The 27,168-nt window shown below is 32.9% G+C and overlaps 1 protein-coding gene across 1 annotated transcript; it reads right to left on the bottom strand.

Annotated features, from left to right (window-relative positions):
- Window positions 1-1,901: 1,901 nt before the first annotated feature.
- On the bottom strand, window positions 1,902-9,554 carry LOC107422756 (beta-amyrin synthase 1). Its single transcript, XM_048478012.2, has 18 exons — window positions 9,009-9,554; window positions 6,304-6,492; window positions 5,919-6,008; window positions 5,622-5,819; window positions 5,445-5,529; window positions 5,106-5,272; window positions 4,804-4,992; window positions 4,602-4,715; window positions 4,383-4,502; window positions 4,093-4,215; window positions 3,848-3,946; window positions 3,709-3,765; window positions 3,527-3,573; window positions 3,271-3,414; window positions 2,831-3,008; window positions 2,607-2,687; window positions 2,410-2,493; window positions 1,902-2,190 (listed from the first exon to the last, which is right to left on the bottom strand). Exons 1-18 carry the CDS (start codon window positions 9,207-9,209, stop codon window positions 2,074-2,076), a joined length of 2,283 nt encoding a protein of 760 aa, XP_048333969.2. The 5' UTR covers window positions 9,210-9,554; the 3' UTR covers window positions 1,902-2,073.
- Between the last annotated feature and the right edge of the window lie 17,614 nt (window positions 9,555-27,168).

Genomic DNA, 27,168 nt, shown 5'->3' with positions numbered 1-27,168 from the left:
AAGGATGTGGATACCTTTCCCTTGTAGATGTATTTTAAACCCATGAAGACTGGATTGTAAGAGAATTCTCCAAGCCTAAAGCAGACAATATCTATATGTGGGTGGTCTAGGCTATCACAACCATCTTCAACCTTCTACTTTGTCTGAATTCTTTCTCTTGTAGAAGTTGACTATTAAATATTAATTATACCATAAATTAACAATTTCTTTGTTTTGTTTGCCTAAAAGAGCTTTAAAATTCATTAATCTTAATTTCGTAATTATTTTCATACCTTAGTAAAAAAAATAAAAATAAAAGAGGAATTTCTTATTTTTTGATTTTTAATTTTTGCTGAAAAAGATTACACAAGAAGAGAAACAACAAAACCATAAATAACCATCATATCACATTTTAGATTGTTTTCAGGACCTGCCAAGCACCTCTTTGTCTTCTCATTATTATCGTGGGTATATTGTTCACCATTTCTCTGCTAGAAATACCAAATTGACTTATACGGCTACAAAGTTCAAAGTAAGCCAAAGTACAAATTTAGTTGACTTTTTAGTTAACTTATTTATTTATTTGTTCCTTTTGAAAAAGAAATGAGCTAAAACATTTATTAATCTTTTTTTCGTAAAGTCCTTTTTTAGGGACTCTGTTTAACACGTTAATGTTTTTGGTTAATTTCTTTTTATTTGTTTTAGAGATTATATATATATATATATATATATGATTACTATCATTGTCATTTATAATGGAAAAAGATAAACTCATCAAAATAAGCTTCACTTTCTAAACATTTTGAAATTTTTTCAATTTAATTTTTTTTTTAAGCCTATATAGAAATGAAAAGTCTAACTATCATGTAAAACGTTTTATCAATATATATATATATATCATATAAAACATAAGTCAATTATACAACTTAGTAAAACTTAAAAAATAAAAAATATAAAACCAAAAATAAACATAAACGTTGCAGGAAAGTGAAAGGAATAATTGTATTAAAAATATCTACATATGAGTTGGTTCGCAACAACATAAATTAAGTGTTAACACTTACGTCCTTCTGACCGATCTAGTTATATATATATATATATATATATGTATCTGGCATTTATGAGGATCTAGTCCATCCATATGCATAAAGAAAATGTTCATGATTCAGCCAAAAAAAGAAAAAAAGGTTTATGAGAATTTGGATGTACAAGTAAAATTTCTTTATAATTATAATGTTGAGACTCAATTAATTTAATTATTATAAGTATGTTATAACTTAATAGAGGTGCAGTTACAAAAATTGTTGTTTTGATTTCATTATCTTTAATGCAAGTGGTATAGAGATAAAATATACAATATTATTAATTAATTAATGGAGCAAGTCAAATCCAAAGTATAAACACTCATAAAGTTTCAAAAAACTATTACATGTATATCAATATGGTGCTGCAGATGTGCCAAGACATCTTGAAAGTTAAAATTTTGCATTCTTTTTTATGTCTTTTGCTCTCAATGTGAAATCTATAAAATACTTTGTATCAAATAACTTTAGATAAATATTTATTTGATCTTAAATCTTTAATGTGGTATATAGTTTTTGCAATATACATATAATTTTTATTATATAGAGGCAAATTTGTTAAAACATGATCTAGAAAAATCAAAATTAATTACAATGGGGAGCTTATTGTTATCTACAACTGGCCCAAGTTGGTATCCGAAATTTTTACCACTCCAAGGAGGTCTTTTTTATATAAAGTATTACAATAGAGAATTTATTCTTGTTGGTTTTTTTGGGCGACGTTGAGCTTCTTATGCTGTTCGACTAAAATCAAATTACATGTAATTCACATGATAGTTTATTCCAAATTATATGTAATCAAACGACAATCGAGTATATAAATTGTGTAACATTGCCTAGTAAAACATTCTCTTATGTATTTATCATATTTGATTAGCCAATGGCTAAACTTAATTTAACTATAATAATTCATCAACGTTTGTGTAGATTTAGTAAGTATAAAATTTTTCAAGCTTTTGGGTAAGACTGCCTTCGCACTTTTTGCAAACTTGCTCCACGATTTGCTGTTTGTTTAATTAGAAGGAAATGGTACTAAATTCTGGTATTCAGCGAGAGCCCACAATGGAAAAATGTTCCTGTAAGCTGCATAGTGCAGCATGCAGTTCTTCATGTAAACTCCCATCATTTCCTGCCATTACGATGTCACAAATCTATTACTCAAATTAATATAATTTAATTTATGCCAAATTAATTTGGTTCAGTTTGTATATGCCTCTCACATCCATACTCATAAAGCCGTGTGTTCCAAACCCGCTTCTCTCCCCTTTAGATTTAGAAATTGTTGTAATAATAATAAAACAAATTAATATACTTTATAAGTTTATAATTCAACTTATTCGCTACAAACCTGTTGTGGGAAATCTCCATTTTCCAATTGGGAATTTATCAAAAGCTTTGCAGCTCGATGTATAGGAGTTGGGTCTCCATCAGCCTTATCACATTACAAATTAAAATTGATCACAATGTTTGTAGATATATGTATATATATATATATAAAATAAATTAATTTGATTGTAAAATAAAATAAAATTAATTAATTAATACCCGTAGACCATGGATTAAACCCATCAATCCTAATGCAGTTTGCACCAGATTGGAGTGGTCTCCTTCAGATGGTGTATATACCTGCAAATCAGTATTCAAACACACCAACATGTTTTAGTTAAGCTGATAAACACAAGCTTTGAATAATGAAGTTATGTAAAAATATATAATCCAAGATTGACTATCAAATAATATTTCATTGGGTAACAGAAAAAAGGAAAAACCTTGTTAGTGCATGATTTGTAGCTCTCAGCCCAACCACCATCCTCTCTCTGTGTATTAAGTAAAAACTCAACACCTCTGCGCACAGCCTCACAGTTATAATAGTTCTTCCCAGCGGCCTCCAGCCCTTTGATTGCGAACCATGTCCCATACACAAAGCATATTCCCCAACTCCCATACCTGCAAATCAAAATTAAATACCCAATTTCTTGGATGTTTTCTTTCTAACCACTTTAACAATTTTGATAAGCACTATCCTTAATATCATCAATATATATATATATATACAGATTTACTACGGTGCACTGTCCCCCACCACAATGTGCCCACCTCACATCAACATGTTACAAGATGAAAAAGTCAAGCAACATATTGCCCGATGTGAGGCGTGTTTTTTTTGGTAGGGTTCTGGTGTGTATTTTAACAAAATTTTATAAAATACCATGAGCCATCTGGCATTTGAATTTGTTCGAGGTATGTCACAGCCTTGGTGATAAACTCATCAATCTCTTTCTTCCTATGCACGGGGAATAACATCCTAAATAAAACCAAGGCCTGAATTGAAGAGGAAGTGCATTCTGCATACCTGATTTATATTACATCATAACTCTCAAAATCAGTTTACAAAAAGAATTAACAGTTCAAAACTGATTATTATATATTAAACCACAAGTTAATAGTAAGAATTAATTAATTACTCGTATTCAAGCACAAGGTCCTCAAGGAATTCCACAGGATTCAGCCACTGGTAGAGAGGAAAATAATTTGTGGTTAATAAGTATATATATATATATATGGTTTATTTAAGTAGCCAATTGTGAAGGTGGACTAAATTTAAGATTCTCTTATTATGTTTATATAATAGTGACATTTACTTTACCTCCAACCATCTTGGAGCTCCTGTTGGCTCCCAAGCTGATACACCACCATTTTTACTCTGATTTCAATCCATAAAACATCTTTTTAATCATTTACACGAAATATGTAATTGCAGACTTTGTTATTTCTTCCTAAATTACCTGTAGCGTAAGTATGACATTAACTGCATCGTATAAACACTCCGGTTCCATTGGCTCCCCCACAAGTTCCGGTGGCATGGTTTTGAGCATCAAGCAACACTGAAATATATGACGACCAATAATATTTCATATTTATGTTTTGTGGTAGCAATTTAGGCAACATATATACATATGTAGTTTTGATATGGTGAGGGACCCATAGAAATGTGAATATGCATGCCAAAAAAAAAAGAAAGAAAGTATACCTTGAGAGCTTCTGCAGTACAATCAGAAACTTGCCAACCATGATCTCTATCAGAGAAAGTCCATGCTCCTTTAGAAATGTGGCGAAAATGGGCTAAGTAGTCACCAGAAGGATTTACCCTCACCTTATCAAATATTGATATTGTACAATTAATTACAACTGTAGGTCAATAATGAACCATAAAAAAATAATAATAGATAAAAATAAAAAAATAAAATGAAAAAAAGAACAAGGAGAAAGATTCCATCAATTTATTACTGAAGAAAAATATGTCATGGATTTAATAGAAACCTGTGATATCTTCAAAAATTCATGTGCTCTCTTTAGTACAGGTCCAATTTCGTTACTGATATTGGCAGCAAGCAGAGCTTGAACTGAAAAACTAGCATCCCATGTCTGACTCCCAAAGCTCTGCAAAATATCCGAAATTCCCAATCAATATATATATATATAGCTTTCGAGTGCATGTTTTTCTAGCAAATTGATAATAAATAAAAATAATATACTAACTTGCGTGGTCAATCCATCTTCAGAAATCCACAAGTAATCAGCAACCCTTGGAATATGCTTCTTAAAATATTCACCATTAGGATCATCCGCCCAGCAAGCAAGCATCATCAATGGCTGTCATATGGAGTAATAGAGAGACTTACCGAATGCATTTTGTACTAGAATATTAATCTCTCTTACTGAGTTAATATTTGTTTACTACCTTTTCTACGCATCCAATAGTAATATACCGACTGTTCTCATCTTCATAATGGATATAATCGATTGTTTTTTGGACAGCATGCTCTCTTATCCTTCTGAATAACCTACTATTCAGAAGAGGCTCGGCCACATAGTAAAAACCATCCCACATCAAGCGTTGTAATCGACCATTGGGGTAGTTATTATCCTCCTGCAACAATTAACAACTACATACATTAATCAACCTAGAATAGTCATTTATAATATGTGCATAACACATTCAAATTTTTTTATGAATTTGCAAAATAATTAAATATGTTTCACCTCTGCACAAAAATGACGGACTCTTGGCCATTTGATTTGATTGTACGGTTGGTGGTAGATTTCTTCTCTAAGCTGTTGAATGAGTGGTGTGATGGGCCCAACGAATCTCTTTCCATAAAAGTATGACATGGGCATTAACGTCAAACGACAATAACAGAACATCTTAGCTGCATATTCATACAAATTACAAATTAAGTTATGCACAGAGTTTCAATTTATTATATATATATATATATATAAAGAATCTATAAACCTGATAGAAGCCATATTATATATATAAATATATGATTGGTTGACTAATTGTGACTGAGTATGGTAAAAGTAAAAATTGAAGCTTACATGGATGCAAAGGTACTAGAGTTCGATGGAACCAAAACTCTGGTGGCATTGGGTTGCTTCCTTCCCAATCATACACACCCAGAATCTGCAATTAATTATATGTGCAACAAGGTTTATGCAATTATTATTCTGTAATTGAGATATTAATCATGAAATGAATATTAATATTATTCATACAGCCATCCAAGTCTTTCCCCAACATGCAGAGTACATGGCGCCACCATGATCCAGAATCCACTTTCTTGCTCTGCTACAGGCACTGTTCAGGCCGCCATCCGGTCCTTCTCCGAGTATCCTCATGGCCAGATAGTTGAGAACCGTACACATCATCATACTTGGCCCTTCAATGTGCAATCCCCATCCACCATCTTCATTCTGCAAGTTATAATTAATTGATACTTTCTTTTTTTAAGTATTTAATTTTCTGATAGATAATATTTAATTTTTTTTCTAATAGTTAATTAATTTAATTACCTGATGGCAGTACATATACCACAGCATTTCCCTTCGATGATGTTCATTGAATATGGTATGAAGTGTCCCGGTAATATACATACAAAACACCTGAATTTTTTCTTTTTTTGGTTAGGAAATTAAAAAATATATACATATATATTTTACTTGATGAGACTTTGGAGTAATTTAAAATATCCAGCAAGAAACAATAGGAAGAAAATTTTTCAAATGCGTTTTGAAACACTGTTTCCGTTCTCTTACAAACCAGTGGACCCTCTCAGACGTGTGGGTCCCATATGGGTCCTACTGGTTTATGAGACAATGGAGCAGTGCTTAGAAGAAAACTGAAAATTTGGTCGAAAGAGAGAGAGTGAGAGAGAGAGAGAGTTAAAAGTGTACTGACCAAGGGAGGGACGTAGTACATAACACCAGCATTTAGAGCAGGCCAATGGCCGTGTGGACTTTGCAAGGCAGACCAGAAGTTGATTGCCCTCCTCATTGTTGCATCAGCAGTTTTATAACTAATTTTCTCATCATCATCATCAACCTTCTCTTGAGGAATACTTTGTTTGAATTTCTTCTCTCTTAGAAGCTGACACAATTAATTATACCATATATTAACATTTTTTATTTTTCTGTCCAGCAGAACTTTAAACTTTATTAGTCTTTATTTCATTCTTGAAGGTTAAAAAAAAAAAAAAAAGAAGGAAGAATATTCTTTTTTTTTTTTTTTTTTATGTTTTGCTGAAAGAGATTACATAAGAAGAGAAAAAACAAAATCATAAACAACCGAGTTATCATATTTTGAATTTTTTTTTTTAAGAGAAATACTATTTTTTGGTGAACAATCATTAATCAGATTTATATTTCAAATGATAACTTATTTTCTTTTATACATAAATAGCATTATATATCGTTATCATTAAAATTTTAATATAAAAATATACAATTAGATGTTCTAATTATAATTTATCTTACATAAAATGGTGATTATGATCAAGGACAATAAATAGGAAGACACCTACCAACGAACAGCCTCTTTCTTCTCATTATCATCTGGGTATATATTATTGACCATTTCTATTAGAAATACCAAATTGAGCTAATAATTATTTTCACGTGTTCAAGTCAACATACATTTCTAAATCAGCAGTACTAACATAAAATATGATTTATTTTTATTTTTATTATAATATATAAAAATAATTGAAATATAATATATGTATATATATATTTGCTCAGAAAAAGAAATATATATTGCGGATGGAAAAAGAAAATTTCTAGATTTGATGTCGTTGAATCCCAAACGGATTTCACTTAGACATTTTGAGCTAAAAATAATAAGGAAAAAAAAAAGTTCAAGCAATATATATTTTATATAGAATTCCCCAAATGTGGTCGTCATTGCTTAATGTTTGGTGGGCGACGATTAACGAGAGGCTCACACGAATTACCAAAAAAAGAGGGCAAAATCGTCAGAATTTATTTCCTAGACGCCTATCTGCAAGGCTTTCAAAACCTTGGCCCAATCTCTTCCCGATCAATTTTTTTTTTTTTTCAAATCTTAAAAAATATAAATAAAATTAATTTTTTTTAAAAAAAAAAAAGAAAAAAAAAAACACAGAGCCTTAGTGAAGCTGATCGAAGGGGCGGGCTTCCGCTCAGTTTCGTCAGTTATTTTTTGCAAACGCCGAAACATGATAAAAACGTTTTTGGTTCGTTTGGATTTTTATCTAATATGGAACCAAAATGGCACCAAAATGTTTTTTTTTTAATATATATTATTAGACTATCTTTTAGATAGTTTAAGTTTAATATTATTTATAATTTAAACAAAAAAGTTAAAAATATTAAAAATATAGATTTTCTATAATAAAAATATTAAAAAAATTATATATATATAGATATATATAGGCATATGTGGTTTGTTTGGGTTGAAATTCATCCAAACCAAAACCAAATTGCCAATAAAAATGATGGGTTTGGATTTTTGGATTTAGTAATCATGCCTATCTCTATTTGATATTAGTTTGTATTTTTTTTTTTTTCCAAAATCACATGAACAAAACTAATAATCAGCCCCATTTTAATAAGCTTTGATGCTTACCTTAGAGTATTTCCAATGACATTGAATTTGGCCATCGCAATGTCAAATTTTGACATAAATTGCGCTTTTTACCTTTTCAATGGTCCATACTAAAATTTGGTAGCATTTTTTGTACCAAATTTAGAATAAAAATGCAATTGTCACACTTTATTATAGGCCTACTATAATAAATTTTGCAGAATTCACAACAATTTAATATTTTAAATTATTATAACTTTACATTTTTATTGATAAAAATGGATCCTATCATTATTAATAATATTCATAATTTGACAAAGCTATTTTTTAATCATGTAGTATACGGAACCAATGCAAATATTTAGCAATTGCCATACCATGACATTTGTCTTTAAAGATGTTCAGAGTGAGGTTTTTCATTGCTATTACTAACAACAAGATGTTATATTAATATTATCCTAGATGAATCCTAAATAAAAGCAAAATTATACATATATATATATATATATAGGGTAAGGCTAAGATGCGGATGTTCCGTATGCATATCAGCATCAAAGCCAATGTTTTTTAAAAAAGTCGTTGGTTTTACTATTACACATATACAGCAAAGCTGATATTTTTTTTTTTTTAAATGTCAGTTTTTGTGCTGATCCGCATGCAGACCGTCCGTACCATATCCTCGTCCTAAATATATATATATATATATACAAAATAATTATTCAATCAGGATATCTAAATTTTATAAAACGGAGATTAAAAAAAAAAAAATCAAGCTCAAGTGAAAATAATCAATTTATCATTTAAATTATATTTCGATTTATAAAATTAAAATATTTTAACTGGCAATATATATATATAAACAGTCCGTCTATGGTGCGGACAGTCCTCATGCGGATCAGAGTATTGGTGACGGTTTTTCATAGTATTGGTGACGATTTTCTAAAAAACCATCGTTAATACTATGAAAAACCGTCACTAATACTACGGTCCTCATGCGGACCGTCCTTACTATAGAATTTCCGTATATATATATATATATATACCTGAAAGCGACAGAGGTGGTCGCTGCAGGCCTGAACGTTGAACCGGTTTTGGTAAAAATGTTGGCGAGCCTTTTCAACTTGAGCTCTCTCTTCTGGGGTTCCAGCATCAGCATCATACTCCCATGTCTGCCTTCCATGAAAGTTGTTTGTGCTGAACAAGTATGGCTCCTCTGCACTCCCTCCAAACTTAATCTTCCACATTTTCTGATGATTTCTATAATATCTTCAACTTCCTGCCCACTATATGCAATACATGCACAAATATATGTATATATACCTAGTGAAAATTATATATATGCCTACCTGTAAAAGATAATTAATTCGATTTGAGGTGTAGTAGTAGCTAGCGAGTTAAATATTAGTTAAGAGAGGATCTCATTCTGATCAGCTGGACCAACTAGTGAATGAAAAATGTGAAATGAATCGGAATTTTGATGTTTTTGAGATCCTATACCTCTTTAACCATCTCCTAGTACTTAGAAATGGTTATCATAGGTTGTATATATATATACTCCGATCACTTCATGTTGGAACCTCCACTATATAGGAGCTAGCTTAGAGTACCATGTTGATCACCATGTTTCGCTTTCATAATTTATTGTTAATATTATCATAAGAACATGTTTCTGGGACTCGCAGCAAATAACGCAGATTTTTCCCAATAGCTCCAAGGGTAAAATAGTCAATACAAATGTCCAGATCAAAAGTCTTCTTTATATATTGCAGATAATGGTAGTAAACATTTGACCCGCAACTGTAAACATATAACAGCTGAGTCAGTCAAATCTTTTATCAAAAAAAAAAAAGAGCTGAGTCAATCAAATCAAATGGGCCTCCAACCACTAGGTGGTGAGTTGTATTTTCTTACTTCATTTCCGACTTAAAAGTCTATCTTTGGTGCATTTAAAATTTAAACCTACTCAAATACCCTTTGCTTAACCTACTAATTTTATTTTTTTAAATTTTTTGTTTCAGCTTTCTTCGACGTCGTCTTTTTCATAACCATATATGCTGTACAAGTGTGAATCATTCATGAATATACAAGCATTGTCCAAAGAAAAAATTGGGTGAATTTTGAAAAGAGTAATAATTTAATTGGGTAAATTTTGAAAATTTTGTTTGCAATTCTTACCAGTCGAAAAAAAGGGAGGGTTGCCAATTATATATATATATATATATATATATATATATGTATGGAAAATGTTGTTTGTCATTATTGGTAAATGATGAGTAATATATGTTCTAAATGATAATTTAAATAATTATTAAAAAATTTATTTTTAAAATTTTAAAATAAATAATAATAAAATTAAATATTCTAATTAAAATATATCATATAAAATAATAATTATTACATGTGATAATAAATAGCAAAATTATATATATTTATATATTTAATTGTCATAAATAGTAAAGGTTGGGAACATGTTTCCCCCACTTTTTTTTAAACAGAATATTATGGCCCACGCCTAAAGAGAGTCTGTTGATATGTAGCGATGAGCAAATAAGCATAGTAATTGGGTGGTTTTAATATTTTTCATGTTAAAAATGAGATATTTATATAAATAACTATATATGTATATATATATAATTTTATATTTTTTTTATAGATTATCTTAACAAATTGGACAAAGAATTCAGTATTAAAAAAAGTATAACAAAGATAAAAGGGGCTTTTAATAATTTTAAATAAAATGGAAAGTCGAATTTTAGGTCCTATGAAAACGACCTCACGGTGGAAAAACACTTAAAATCGCTGAACATGCACTCGGGTCCAGTTTCAATGCGGGCCTTATCCTAGGAATGGCGTTTGTATGGGACCACTTATTATTTTAAAAAAAAAGCAGAAGCCTAATTGTTCTACACATTGTAATCAATATCAAAACATGTTTTTATTTTTTTATTTTTTGGTCAATAGAGAAGAAAAAACAAAGTGTTGGGAGAGATGAGACAATATAATAACGGTGGAAAACTAGAAAAATGAGGAAGACTAGAGAGATAAGGAAGACTAGAGAAATGAACGGTGGAGTTTACTTTTTGGTCCAAACAAGGAGAATAATTTATTAAGAGAAAATTGACTGCAATAATTTATTAAGAGAATTCATAATTTATTAAGAGAAAATTGACTAAAATGAAGTGGTATTTGTAGATTTGGTTCAGCGGTCAAACAGCTGAAAATATACAATCCCAATTTCATTTAGCTCTGGATAAAATTATTGCTTCTATGAGGTCATTTACTACAGAAAATTCTTTACATGAAAGGGAAGGAAGTAGGTAAATGTCTAATCACAAAAGTTTACTTCTTTGTGTACTAATTACTAACTTTTGGAAAATAAAAAAAAATAAAAAAAAATAAAAAAAATAAAAAAAACAACTCCCAACTGTTCTCTTATAGCCATACTTTTCACTGCCAAATTCTTTCAATAACTTTTATTTGGCACCAAGGAAATTAAACGGCAATCTACCCATTAAAATGGCCTACCAAATTAAAATGAAGTGGTATTTGTTGGCTTGACTCAATTATAAAATGCTTGAGAATATACTTTTAGATTTTAATTTCAACTAGCCCTAACAAAAATCCCCTCTTCTTTATTTAAAATATATAATCTAAAATATATCATAATTGGTGAAATAAAAAATTAAAGTGAAGTCATCAAGATTGAGGCCAACTGGAAACTACATCCATACAGTTTTATTATTATTTTTTTAACATTAAGGTTCAAAATTTTGAGCTCAAATAATTATTTGAGAACATGGTAATTTCTATCATTGCCTGTCCGCACAGGGACATTTACATATAAAATTATAAGTATATTGTGTTATTTTATCTCACATGATGATGTTTTGTTCTATTTTTCTATTTAATTTCTGTTGGAGTAATATAATCTTATCCCATTTTAACAACAATTATTCTTTATCCATTTATTTATTTTTTTGTTTTTTCTTTATTATTTTTTTCTTGTAGATGAAATGATGTTGTATTATTAGTAGAACAAGAATACAGACAAAATAAAGGGAATAAAAAATCTACATCCTATTATAGCATATCTTGATATATATTTTTAAAAAAATAATACATTTTTTTATTCAAAATGTATTATTAAATATCTTATTACTTATCATCAAGGACAATCCAACCGTAAAAGCTAACGTTTCATCACTGAGCAATGACTATAAAATAGACAAGAGGATATGAGATAAGTTTCTATATATATTCACTAGCTAGTTTTACCTAAAAAATATTGCAGATGATAAGGAAAATTTATAATTTGGACGTTTATCAGTTTTGATCGATATACAGCTATATAAGGCTACTTAGGTCCCTACGCATGGATTGATAAATTACTTAACAGGACTTTTAATTGGGGAAAAAGAAAAAAAAAAAAAAAAGGTAGAGATTTAAGTATCACCATCACCTAAATCCAAAATTAAATCATATTTGTCGAACTATAAAGATAAACGCATATAGATTGCCCATTTGGAATTTAGGAATAAAAATAAAATAAAATTGTTTGTGGAGACAACTTTATTACAAAAATAAATGAAATAACATAAAATAATTTACTAATATAGCTGAGGCAAAGTTGTCATAGTCCGTCTAGATATGAGATTGATCAAATGAAGTCCGGTATGAGAAATTGGCAAGAGTAACACACAACCATACCAAATGGGTTTACAAAATTTTAGAAATCTAATTTAACTGTAAATTTATGGTGTTTTGTATGGTAAATTAATGTCTAACAAAATTGATGATTTTAATACTCTCCACCTTATTCTATTAAAAGCAAAATAGGATAGTTTTAATAATTAAACATTTATATTTATTTCCTTTGTGTATAAAATCTGAATCATATGCTAAGTGGGATTTAAAAACTATTTGTCTGAGATAATTCAATGTTATTTTAATGAAAAATATATCCTTGGCATTAATACCTTTTAAATTTTTCACAGATTTGCATCCTATATTTCATGTTTAAACTTTAACAACTTTTGGCAGCACCAATCCAAAGCTTTAACAATGTTAGTTTTTGCTGTCAAATAGCATGTGAATTGCACATGACCCGTCTTCTTTTATAATTTCTAGGGTACAATAGGTATTTCCTCTATCTTCTTGCTTAATCGTCTTGATTTTCAAATCCGGGTTACAATTTTTACAGAAAATACCCAGTGGATTGATTTTCATTAGCATTGCAAGAGGCTGGCTAATGCCTCCGCCAGTACCCCAAATAGCAACTTTGAATCCAGGTGGCCCATCTTAAGCTCTACAAATTTCCCTTCTTAGACTAGAAATGTCTTTCACCTTTTTGAACCACAAAAATGAAAACAATACCATTACCAGCATCAAAGTTATATGATTGAAAAGTTCAAGGCAAATCTTCAATTTCACAAATTAAATTCCTGCTACAACTCCTAACATACATGAGCCAAAATCATATTTTCATATTCAACTAAGTGTTTTTATCTAAAGAGCATATTTGAAACGAAAAACACAAACAAATCCTACACTGACATTATGAGAAATTCAGACAAATCAGTCCCAAAAACACAAAATTTTACCACCACCCAGAACACAAGAAAAAAGGGTTTACATTCAAAATTCTGACGCCCCAAAAAAAAAAAAAAAAAAAAAAAAACCATAAATCTTAATACCACGCCTTCAATCTTTCACAGACCCAAATCTATCAAATTTAAAAAAAAAAAAAACAAAAAAACAAAAAAACCCACAAAAAATTAATATAAAAATGGGCAAATCTGTCCATCTTTGTTCTCAATCATCTTCAAAAGCTCTTTAATCACAGCCTCTGACTCCGAATTCCCAAACAATACCGAATTTCTCTTCTTCATCCTCGGAGGGGGTGTGAAGATTTAGGATGAGACTTGATACATGATTGGAGGCGGAACCCAGAAGAGGAGGCAGCGACACCGCCACATGAAGATGCGTGGTTTGGCCGTGATTTCGTCGGTAAGCCTCGGCGATTGAATGAATGGTCCACAGCCGGCATCAAGGTTTCCTGGATCATACTCAATTTCGATCTCATTTCATGGATAGAAGGCTTTTCTCTTTTCTTTTTCCTTTTTCTCTGTGTGTGTATTTGTGGTTTTAGTTTCTAGTTGTTTTGTAAAGAGGAGCTGGAAAAGATAATCTGGAAATTCAGATTTAGGAATTGAGAGAGAGAAAGAGAGAGGTGCTATTTTCTAAGGTTTCTTTTTTTTTTTTTTTTTTTTTTTTGGGTTTTAAGCACTGAAGCAAATGTCGACGATACCGGCGAAAAATCACCGATTCTGTCGGTTGTCGACCACCTCCGACACCGAAAGGGGGGGGGAAAAAGTTTCTGTCATGGGTGTCGCCGGAATATCGCCGGATTCGATGGATTTCGCCTGGAAACGCAGGAGTCGGTTGGGATTTCATTTTTTGGGTGGATATGGTGGAAATTCCGGTGGAGAAGTCAGCAAAAAGTCACCGGATTTCGGTGGATTTTTTGGGGAAATATCGGTGGCTGGCTGTGAACTGGCAGAGAAGAGAGGGAGGAAGAAGACGAAGGGAAGAGAGGAAGAAGAAGAAAGGATTTCTTTTCCGGGGGGGGGGGGGGGGGGGGAAGGAAAGAGAAAGAAAAAAATAAACAAATAAATAAAATATGATAATATTTTATAATAAAATAATATAACATAATAATATGATAATATTATATTATATAAAGGATAATACATGATTTTTTTTATATGTAGTATTTTAATACACATCTCTTTATTTTTTTTATCTTAGTGTTTAATTTAATTTTATTTATTTTTTTAATAAATTTGATTTTATCTATTTAAAAATAAATAAATAACATTGTTAGTTTTTTTGTTATATATTATATAAAATTTTAATATATATGCTTAATTGGATGAGTATTTTATTATTATTGTATTCTAATTATTGAATTTTTATATTATTTTATTATATTAATTATTTTATATCTCAAAATTTGTATTCTAAATTAAAAATTTACAGTTTCCGTAAATTTATCGATATTTCCATCGATATCGACATTTCCATCGATATTTCTGTAAATTCATACCTTCGATATTTTCATCGACATCGATATTTTCCTCACTGGTTTTAAGTTTCAGAGTTTTTTCTTTTTTTCCTTTTTTTTTTTTTGATAATTAGGAATATGAGTATGTTGAAATACCCATTCTACCCCTAAAAAAAATCACATGTACAGCGCTGACATTTAAAACAGGCAAATATTTGGAGTTAACATCTTGGGCTGATGCAACCACTAGTTTTTAAATTTAATAGCATAGATGCTAAACATGAAATATAAATGCAATTTATAAATTCATCAAAAGTTCAAGGACGTTAGTGTCAAAAGTCCTTAAATAATAAAGGATTAACTATAATTTTGATGCTATTCAGACCAAAAAAGGCAAAAAAAAAAAAAAAAAAAAAACCTATAATTTTGATGCCTTCGATTTGCTTCTAGCTAGCTTCAAATCGGTGCCTATACCTTTATTTATTTATTTTTTTCAGTTAAGTGTCTATTTTGGTTTTGGTTTCAAAGTTGGTTTATGTAGTTTTAACTTCTTTTTTTAAATTAAAACCCTTAATTTTAATTTTGATTTCATCATAAATTACCTTTCATTATAGTGTGTTTGTTTCACCTCACTCACTGGCCAAGTGAGGATTGGCTACAGTCCAAATGTAGTGTTTGGGAAGCCAACGTATGAAATAGGACAACTTATCCCACGTGTGCAACTTATCCCATTGGAAGGGGACTCGATTGACCCGCGTCATGCTGGGACAACTCTTTCTTTTTCTCTTCAAAGTAGCTCCCTCTCACTAGAACGTGGTCTTTCGCTGGTTAGTTTGCCGGCCATGAGGATGTCAAGGCCGCAGAGGATCATTTAGGATGGTTCACCGGCCACTCGGGCTGACTTATGCGATGGACTCAGTCAGAGCTATTAGGCCAACATGCCTTAGGAGCTTCTCAAGGAAGTACTGCTCAAAATCTTGTCTTCTGAGTCAGCCTGGCCAGCGAGGAAGAGTATCATGACTTGTGTCGGTGTTTTCCAGAGTTGGAAAGTGATAACCAAGGGAGATCATCAGATCCCTGAACTCTCTGCAAAGTTGACCTTTCCTATCTCCGTCAAGTAGCTTTTTTTTTTCTTTTTTCTTTTTTTCCCATAATACACTCTTTTTCAATGTTTTTTCATTGTGTTTTTGGTTGATTTTTATACCCTTTTAGTGTTTGTTGTTTTTGTTGATTTTCATGTGCATTTTTGGATTTAGTTCGGAGTGGTGTCCTTTGGGAAACTCTAAAAATTCTGGTTTAACGTGGGTTTTTTGGGAGAAAATTTTTGACACCCATATGATAAAAGTTTTCATTTTTAAGATTTGTGGATATGTTCTTATGTGTTTTCTTACAAACATTAATGGTAACTAACAAGATCCACCTCGGAAATCCTCTTAGGACCTCCCGGATGGTCCCGCCTAGTGAAGTCCCACTGGACAATCCTTAGATGTGAAGTCCTACATCGATTGGAAAGGGGAACGAAACACTCCATATAAGTGGGTGTAGATACCTTTCCTTTACGAGGCCTTTTAAAACCTTAAGGGCTGGGTTGTAAGAGGATTCCCCAGGCCCAAAGAGGACAATATCGCATGAGGGTGGTCTGGGCTGTTACATTGGAGGATATCCAATGGAACCTCACTTAAAACATGAAAAAATGAACACAAGCATTATCAATAATACCGAAATATATAAATATAAAACCATAACAGTATAAAAAGTCCACATCAAGCTTATTATAATATAGGTCATAACTACACACATATGTAATATGGTCTCTACTGAGTCTAATATTTAGATCAAAGCATTCTAAAAGTATTTTGCAAAGTTTAGAAGTACAAATAAATAATAAACAGGTCCAAAAAGATAAAGATAAAAATAAAAAAGGATAAATACTGCTGCTGTCATGGAAGGAAACTAGTGACATACGGTGTACGAGGTAAACTGCTATTAGCTGCCTGAGCCGAGGAAAATAAATTTAAAACAAACAAAAAGTGAGATAAAGAAATCTTGGTGAGTGGCATAGTATAACAGTCCAGACCATCCGCATGTGAATATTGTCCGCTTTGGCACTGTGGAATTGTAACACCCCGTCCCAAACCATGTCAGAATTTTTGCACGTTGACCGAGGTTGACCGTTGACCGAGTGGGTCAAAAGTTGACTTTTTCTTCCAGTTGAAATTTCTAGTTGACCGTGGTACCGTGGCGAAGTGCATGATGCCCTGAGTTCGTAGACTGGTAGCACGTCGAAAACGGAGCTACGGTTTGAAAGTTATGGGCAAAACAAATCGAGGTGCAAACTGTTCAAAAGGTGCCGGGAGTTGACTTTTTATAGTTGTATAATTTTGTTTTGACTTTTGTATGGTTATAAAGTACTCATCGATACGAGTTCATAGACTAGCGGCACGCTTAATTTAGAGATCTGGTTAAAAAGTTATGGACGTGTGAAGTTTTTCGGATACCGTAATATTTTATTATATCTGGCTTAAGTGCACAGTGACGCCACGTGTCGAAACCTGATTGGTCCACGTGGGTGAACAGTGTCACCCATGGTGGCTTTTATTTGGCAAAAATGACAGGGGAGGAGAGAGCAAGAGAGAAAGGAGAGAGAGAGGGAGAGAGAGAATCGCCGGCCACCGAAGTTGTCAAATTTTCCGGCCGATTCTTGCTACACGCGCTGGCCAGACGGGAGCACCTCCCCACTCCCGGCTGAACCCCAAAATTTCACAGCCAACCGACCGGCGACACGCCCGGATCAGGGCTTTTTTCGGCGGCGGCGCCGAATCCTCCAACCGCCGAGATCTCCACATTCCGGCCTCCGTTCTTGTCACCGCGATCTACAAAACCTCCAAAAATCTCAGCCACCAGCCACCGCACGCGCCGCTGGCGGCGACGATTGCCCGTGACCGCGACGGCTCGCCGGAGAAATCCCTGTTCCGGTGAGTACCCAGTCCCGTCTCCGGTCCCTCTCCACTAATTCCGACCCCGTGAATCCAACTCCGGTGTCGTTTTCCTCCAATTCGCGACGGTTTGGGAGAATCGAAGAGTTGAATCCCGAAAGCTTTCCGGTGAGATTCCGGCCACCTCGGGTCTGATCTCTGGGAAGTGAGACCGGATTTGTAATCCTCGTCACTCAAGCTTCGATTTGGTATATTACTCATAATTTTTGGTTGTCGTTTGTGTTCGCTCCTCGGGTACCCATTTGGGTGTTATCCGATTAAAATATTAATATATTTGGTTTGGTGTATTGTGGATGTTTTAGGTGCACGTGTGGGTAGTGGAGTTGATCCTGCGGAGGATCTTGACTGATATACATGCTTAAGGTGAATGACCCACCTTTAAACCTATTTTGGGATAATTAATTATATTTAATTGATGTTAAATTGATATCTGGAATTATGCTCATGTGGTGAAATTTAATTATAATTGTGGAAAATTATTATTTTATAAGTATGTATATGTTTGTTGGTGCTAAACGAAATTTTGGGTTATTCAAAAACCCCGATTTTTATTATTGTGATTTAATGGTATTCATTACACATGCGTAAAGTTTTTTCGTTAATTAATTGTATTTAGATTTTAATATTATTTTTTGGCATAATTGGTTTAATTGGTGGTTTAAATTTTATAATTATGCCCGTGGAGTATTATTTGTTGAACCTCGTGTTACGAGAAAAATTATTTGTATATCGTTATCAATGGTTTCGTACTGGAAATGTTAAAGGAAAATGTGGGATGGTAAATTTGAAAATTTGTATATTTTCCATGGTGATTTTTGGAAAATCGGTAAGGTAATAAGAAATTTAATAATTATTTTAGACGCACTAATACAGTATTGGTGTTCTGGTGTATATGTGGTTAGCGCACAAGTTATTATGTCTCCCGTGAGTTACCATTGGACCGAGGGCAGGCAAGTTTTATATAGTGCACATAGCCGCCCCCCTCCGTGGCCGGGATGATGGTTTTAGCAGCGGAACTGTCGGGACGCCGAAGTGCCGTATGCAAGTTTCTCTCTTTAATCTCCCCGCCAATTGGTGCTCGGGACGCTGGGTATCAGAGGACATCACTGGTATATGGTGTGGTGCGTCAAGTATAAATTTTCGGATAAAAATTTCAAACCCCAAAGCGTTCCAAAAAAAAATTTATTTATTATATTTTATTACATTTTATTTATATTTGGGGTATTTATCTATTGTTTATTAAATTAATTGATCCCTTGGTTTTTCGGGAGATACGAATATTGGGTTTTGTGAAAATGTTTTAAAAAGGAAACATTTCCAACGGAGTGAATAGTGAGGGTTTTGAGAGAAATTATTACTTTCAATTGTGTATTATTTATTTATCTATTTAATTGTTGGTATTAATTAATTTCCTTCATTTGTTATATTATTGATATTAAAAATGTTCAGTAGATAGGGTCATTCACTGAGATGATTAGCATATCACGTTTTTAAATTTCGTTCCCTTAGGTACAAAGGGTGGTAGACATTCTTCCGGAGCGAACCTAATCTCCGTCGCTGTCTTAGTTCTAGAAGTACCTTTGTCTTCATTTATTTCAATTGTAATATTTATTTCATCCTTGTTGTATTCTATGCTTAATAGTACTTTATGAAGCTCTGTTTACTGTCCTGGACACTTATGTATTAATTATGTACTGGATTGCTGTTATTCATTTGAAGTGCTGTAAATTTGTGGAATCAACTTGTAGTATTGTGGGAGGAATAAAGGGATGAATATAGAAGTGTGTTTTCAGTGCAGGAAATTTGTGGTAAGTCCACCCTTAGGGGAGGTTCTGCCAAATTTTCCATTGGAGGGTCCGGTAGGGTTTTCCTAGGATCAGGGCTTGTCTAGGGTTCCGGTGAGGAATTTTGGGTGGGCCCTGACAGGAATCCTCTTACAACCTAGCCCTCACAAGTTTAAAACGCGTCCACAAGGGAAAGGTATCCACAGCCTTATAAGACATGCTTTATTTTCCTTTCCAACCGATGTGGGACTTCACACATAGTATAATAGAAAAATAATAATTTATTTTTGTAAAATCTTTCTCTCAAGACCTCTCGTTCCACTTGTTTGAAAAGTTTCCCGTTTAAAAATCATTTCGTAAAATCCAAACTTGTACCCCAATTCAATATCATGAAATGGATGCTTAAAAGGTATAAAGTGAACAATCAATATAATATTATAAAATGCCTTGACCAAGATGTAAAAATTGAGCATGAAATATTATAAACACAGTTTCGCAAAATAATTATGATAGTACAATAATAATCATATTATTTGAAAACCAATAATGTACTCAAAACATATACAATGTACTATTCGATGTACCAAACTGTAAACTGTGGGATATATCCACCTTACGATCCTTAATATACGAAAGGTATCACGAAAAATAGTAAACCATCAGGATGTACCCAACTTTATGATCCGTTGCAATAAATAACTTGCGAGATTGACCCAACCTCACGATAGCGTGACAATAATAAACTTGTGGGATAAACCTAATCTCACGGTCTGTGGCAATAAATAACATGTAAGATAAATCCAACCTCATGGCACCGTGACAAATCCGCACACTATAATACTGATCTAAGATATTGGTAGTATATGGTACATCAATTTAAAATAATAAACAATACAATATCCATAACACAATCTTGTAAGATTATATATATACTTTTCTAAACAATACTATATCATAAATCATAATTTAATATTCAATTTAAACCGTTTATTTAAATATTTCAAAATTTTTAAATCGTCATTTCATACTAATACTAGAGACACCACAGTGAAATATATTCATCATAAACCAATTTTAAGCACGTAAAATTTAAAATACTTGAACATGCTCAAAATCATAAAATTTTCAAATCTGCTTTCTCAAATCAATTATTTTCCAAAATGATTTAAAACCTTAATTTAAATACCAAGATTTTAAGTACCATAAGTTCATTTATGAACTCATTAAAATTGGAAATCACTTAAAATATCGTTAAAAGTTACATAAAATGATAATACATATATGTGAAAGCAAATATTTATATATGCATAAAATAAATATCTCAATCAAATGGTATATACGTAAAATATTTAAACCATATATATATTATACTATATACCTAAAACATTTTAAAATTATATAACTAATCACAGAATTGTAGATGCTCACTCATGCTCCTCTACATGATCACCTCCAGGCTCAACTCAAGTGTTTGTAATATTATAAAATATTTTTGAGGCTCCAATAACTAAATCAAGGACATTTGTATGACCCAAATGTCTTAAAATGATTTATACCACTATAAAATTCCATAAATTGAACTCCGAATAGTCCAATTACCGCGTACCCTTTGGACTCGGTACCTAAAATTGGGGCTTTTCACCCGAAAGCTAATATTTTGAAATCGAACATTCTAATGCATCCTAATAATATCTAATTTCACTAATCCAACTCCAATTTTGGCCAATTTAACCAATTTTGTCCAAACATAGTCCCAATTTATTCGGTATTTAATTAATTAACTTAAAAATGAAATAATTATCAACGGCGTCCAAAATTTATGAACTTTATATCTATGGAAAGCCCAAGAGATAAAAAAACACATTGGTGTGCTCACCTCAGTCCAAAAGTTCCTTCAGTGGTCAGAAAACTTGGTTGAAGACTCGATCGAACTTTCTGTTGTCGTATCTCTCAAACCATAAAGAAGCTGGACAAAAGAAGCATAGAAATTAGTTCAGAGGGTCCAAAAATGGTAGGATAGGTGTATGGGTTAGCCTAGAATGGTTGAAAAATATGAAAAACTGGTGACCAACCTCGTCGACCGCCGTGAACTTTGCCAGCAAGATCTGAGCGCGTCCAGCTACCGTTCACTGTGAAATTTCACAGTCGAGCTCACCATCGTGTGGGCTTCCTCAAAGGCTGATGTGTGTAGATAGTGGATGGCTGGAATGGGAAAAAATAATGGTGACCCTATTCAACAATAAACGGGTTCAAAACGATCCGGTTCGGACACATGGGTCTAGTAAGGAATTTCTCAGTGTCTGGGAAGGAATTTCTTAAGGTTTGGGGGATAAAACGGATATTTTGAAATTTATCTCTTGTTTGACATGCTTATCGAGGCTTATATAAAGCCTTGGGTTACTAAAAAACAAAAAAATGGAATTGGTTTGGACACTGATATAAAACTAATACTTAAGACTTCTTAGAACCATAATTTTTTATCCGCAACTCAAAATTTGGCATGCCACTATTCTATGAACTCATATCATCGAGCTCTACACCATGGTACTTCAATCAAACCAAAAACATTAACCATTGAAAAAGTCAACCTAAGACCCACATATAGTTCACTTGGTTAAACATGGTCAAACCTATACAATAGGGTATTTTGGTATGGGTTGTTATAACCTACCCCCCTTAAAGAAATTTTGTCCATGAAATTCATACCTTAGTTTTGGAAGAGGTGAGGATGCTGACTCCGCATTTGATCCTCTCGCTCCCAACTCGCCTTCTCGACTAGATGATTTCTCCAAAGAACCTTCACTAAGGGTATGATCTTGTTGCGAAGGTTTTTCTCTTTTCTACTTAGAATCTGTACTGGTTGCTTCTCATAAGCCAAGTCATCCCTCAACTCAATCTCTAGTGTCTCCAACACATGTGATGGATCTTAAATATATTTGCGGAGCATGGAGATGTGAAAAACATCAAGGACTCAAGAAAGTTCCTCCGACAAGTCAATCCTGTAAGCCACTAGACCTATCCTCTTTACTATCTCATATGGTTCAATGTAGCGAGGACTTAGCTTCCCTCGTTTTCCAAAGTGTACTACGCCTTTCCAAGGAGAGAGTTTCAAAAATATCCGATCACCAACCTCGAACTTGAGATCCTTCCTATGCATGTCCGCATAGCTCTTTTGTGTGTCTTGTGCTGCTTTCAACCTAGCCCGTATAATATTGACTTTATCCACTGTCGCTTGAATAATCTCAGGGCCTAGAAGTTTTCTTTCATCTGTCTCATTCCAACATAAAGGAGTACGACATTGTTTCCTATACAATGCCTCATAAGGTGACATCTCAATGCTCGAATGATAACTATTGTTGTAGGTGAACTTCGCCAAAGGTAGATACTCATTCCAATTTTCTTTAAACTGTAGAACACATGACCTCAACATGTCCTCCAAGGTTTGAATAGTCCTCTCAGATTGTCCATCAGTCTGAGGGTGTAAAGCGGTACTCAAATTCAGCTTGACACCTAGTTCATTCATTAATCTTTTCCAAAATCTTGAAGTAAACCATGAATCTCTATCAGATACAATTGATACTGGCACCTCATGCAAACTCATTATATGATTCATAAAGAGTTACATTAACTTCTGAGGAGAAAACCTCTCACGAATGGGTAGGATGTAACAACCCAGTCTACCCGCATGTGGATATTGTCTGCTTTGGGCCCAGCTCGCACGGTTTTGTCAAAACGCATCCTAATGGTTAGGGGTCCCACCCCTCACTTGCCAGTTCCATTGACCCGGGCCTCAAGCCCAATCAAGATATTGTCCGCTTTGGGCTCGGCCCGCATGGTTTTACTTTCCCTCAGGGAACGCGTCTCTCTGGGCTCCTTTGAGGAAGGCCTCTCAGTTGTTAGGGATCTCACCCCTCACCTGCCAGTCCCACGGGCCCCGGCCTCCCAGGCCCAACCGAGATATTGTTCGTTTTGGAAGCTAAGTGGTGAGTCCAATCCTACCCCTCACGGTTTTACGTTCACTGACAGGAATGCCTCTCAAAAGAAAGGTATCCACACTTTCTTATAAGGCATGGTTCGTTCCCCTTTCCAATCAATGTGGGATCTCACAATCCATTCCCCTTGGGGTCTAGTATCCTCGCTAGCACATCGATCTGGGTACCGGCTCTGATACCAACTATAATAGTCCAAACCACCCGCATGCGATATTGTCCTATTTGGCCCTGGGAAATCCTCTTACACTCCCTTTCTTGCCAGTCCCACTGACCCAGGCCTCAGGCCCAATCAAGATATTGTTTGCTTTGGGCCCTGCTCACACGGTTTTACTTTCTCTCAGGGAATGCGTCTCAATGGTTAGGGATCCCACCTCTCACCTACCAGTCCCACTGGCGCGGGCCTCCCAGGCCCAACCGAGGTATTGTCCACTTTGGAAGCTAGGTGGTGAGCCCAATCCTACCCCTCACGGTTTTACGTTTCCTGATAGGAAGGTCTCTCAAGGGAAATGTATCCACACCCTCTTATAAGGCATACTTCGTTCCCCTTTCCAATCGATGTGGGATCTCACATAGGAAATGTGTAGACTTGGTGAGTCAATCCACTATCACCCAAATACCATCATGTCTCTGAACTGTGGTGGGGAAGCTTGAATAAAAAGTCCATTGCGATGTGCTCCCATTTCCATTCTAGGATAGGTAAGGGCTATAGGAGTCCAGAAGGCTTTTGTCTTTCCGCCTTTACTTGCTGGAAAATGAAATACTTTGATACATACTCAGCAACTTCTCTTTTCATCCCTGCCCACCAATAATACTCTTTTAGGGTATAGTATATCTTGGTGCTATCGGGGTGCGTAGCATAGGCAGAATTATGGGCTTCTTCCAGTAGCTCTTCATTTGCGAGAACATAGAGCCTAGAACCAATCACCAAGGCTCCATCACTTCTAATAGCGAAGTCTGATTGTCCCCCTTCTTCAACTTTCCTTCTCATGCTCATCAGGTAAGGGTCTTTGAGCTGGGCGTCAAGAACATGATCCACAAGTATTGGTCTTAGCTGGAAGCTAGCAAAAGTGCTTCAGAATTATACATCCGCAAATCAACACCTGACTCTCTCAACTCAACCATCAAAGGAAGTTGTATTGTCTACATATAAGCTAATGACTCTATAGGCTTCCTACTTAATGCATTGACTACTACATCTGCTTTTCCTGGGTGGTAATCAATAGTGCAATCATAATCTTTAAGTACTCCATCCATCTCCTTTGCTTTAAGTTCAATTCATTCTAAGTGAACAAATACTTAAGGCTTTTATGGTCATTAAAGATCTAACAAGTAGCTCCATATAAGTAGTGCCTCCAAGTCTTCAATGCAAATATCATCGCAGCAAGCTCTAAGTCATGAGTAAGATAATTCAGCTCGTGCTTCCTCAACTGCGTAGAAGCATAAGCAACAACTCTCTTATGCTGTATCAAAACACAACCCAAACCTCAACGTGAAGCATCACTGTAAAGCTTAAAACCTTCATTACCCTCTGGCAATGTTAGAACAGGAGCTAAAGTCAACTTTTCCTTTAATTTTTAGAAGCTCTCCTCGTACTTGTCAGTCCACTCAAACTTAACTGATTTCCTGGTCAATTAATGAAGTGGTCCCGCTTTCTTGGTCAACTTATGGGTTGCTTGCCAACACAAAAATATCTTAGAAGCTAAAAAGAGATGCTTTCTAAGTTCTCTATAATGAAAGAGCAAGGACTACATGGATGATATCTTACTAATAGATGCATAATGACAAAAGTCTGGGGAAAGACTACTTAATAATTAAGTAGTGGCATATGGGGTTTATCAAAGTTGACATGCATGCCTTTGTAGAAAGAAATTAAGAGCTCGTAAAATTAAGATTAGATGAAGAACTTTGTAACATAGCCAGCCATAATGTTTCTTGTGCTATATATTTTGCTTTTTCCATGTAAACAGTAACAATATTTTCCAAAAATTTGGCTTACCTTGTAATTCTATGTTGGCTCATCATATTTCATAATGTTAATGTCATGCTTTATTTTATTTTATTTTATTTTTTTATATCACTGAATGTCATTGTTTATTTTGCAAAGCTTATCATCATCAGGGTATATCCTTTCAAAATGGCCTAATATAGAAAAATATAACATTTTAATGTACTTATCAAATAAAGCTACTATCATATATAATGTTTAATTATTTTTATTTTTAGTTAATTGTTATTTATGAAATACTATGTTATGACTTAATTTTAATTTATTTCTAAAATTATATATTAATATAATTTGTGGATGTACAAAGATATTAAAATTTTGTATGTAATTATAAATATATAAAGTTACAGCTTTAATTAGATATTAAAAATTTTTTGTTTGTAAATATAAATATATTATTTAGATTTTTTACTTTTAAAAATAATTATTTTCAATAATTATGAAATAGTTCAGTCCAGTTTGATCATGCACCAAATATAGGATAACTAATTCACCATTCAATGCGAAGTAATGCCAAATACAGGACTGTACTATTTGATCTTGTCCAATCCAGATTTGTCTTGTTTAATCCAATCCGATTTGAATCTGTTCTGCATAGTAGGTCTCATTTCTTGTCTTATTTTCTAAATTCTTAAGTAGATTACATTTATTTAGATTTCAATATTGGTATTCAATAATTAACCCTTATATTATAATTTACCTCATTTCTTTTCTTTTCCTTTCATTGGTTTAATCGTATTTTTGGAACTTTATTTTGCCTAAGTTTAAGATTTTGATAATTTTATTTTGTTATAGCCAAGGTTTTAAATATCTAAAATTTTTATCAAAATTTTTTTAAAGGGTCGAAAAGAAATTTATATTTCAAATGAAAATAGATAAAATTTTTATAATATCTATCGAAATTTTCGTAAAAATTTCTATCAAAATATTCACACCAAATCTTTAACAATTTGGTTAAAAAATCCATAATATCCATCAAAATTTCAAAAATTTCCATGAAAATTTTACAAATATCTAAGAAATGTTTTTAAAATTTTATTTACAAAAAAAAATCATATATATTATTGATATTTATTAAATTATTTTATCAAATTAACTTTAGTGATTTTTTTTTTACCTTTTAATTATTTTTCAAATATTTAATGATATAAATAAATGAAGTAAATTAAATTGAATAATAGATTTTATTTATTGATAAAGTATATATACTCTTGCTCTATATTTTGTATAAGATGAATTCATTATAATCCCTTAATTATAAATTAATAGTTGATTATATAAAAATGAAAAAAATTAACTACATAGAAATACAATATTATCTAAAATTGGTATTGATAGTATTACAAGATCCTTATGGTTGATA

This window comes from Ziziphus jujuba, chromosome 3 (genome assembly GCF_031755915.1).
Source record: "Ziziphus jujuba cultivar Dongzao chromosome 3, ASM3175591v1".
NCBI classification, from domain to species: Eukaryota; Viridiplantae; Streptophyta; class Magnoliopsida; order Rosales; family Rhamnaceae; genus Ziziphus; species Ziziphus jujuba.
The sequence above is the reverse complement of the archived record's forward strand: the minus strand, read 5'-3'. Positions and strand labels throughout refer to the sequence as shown.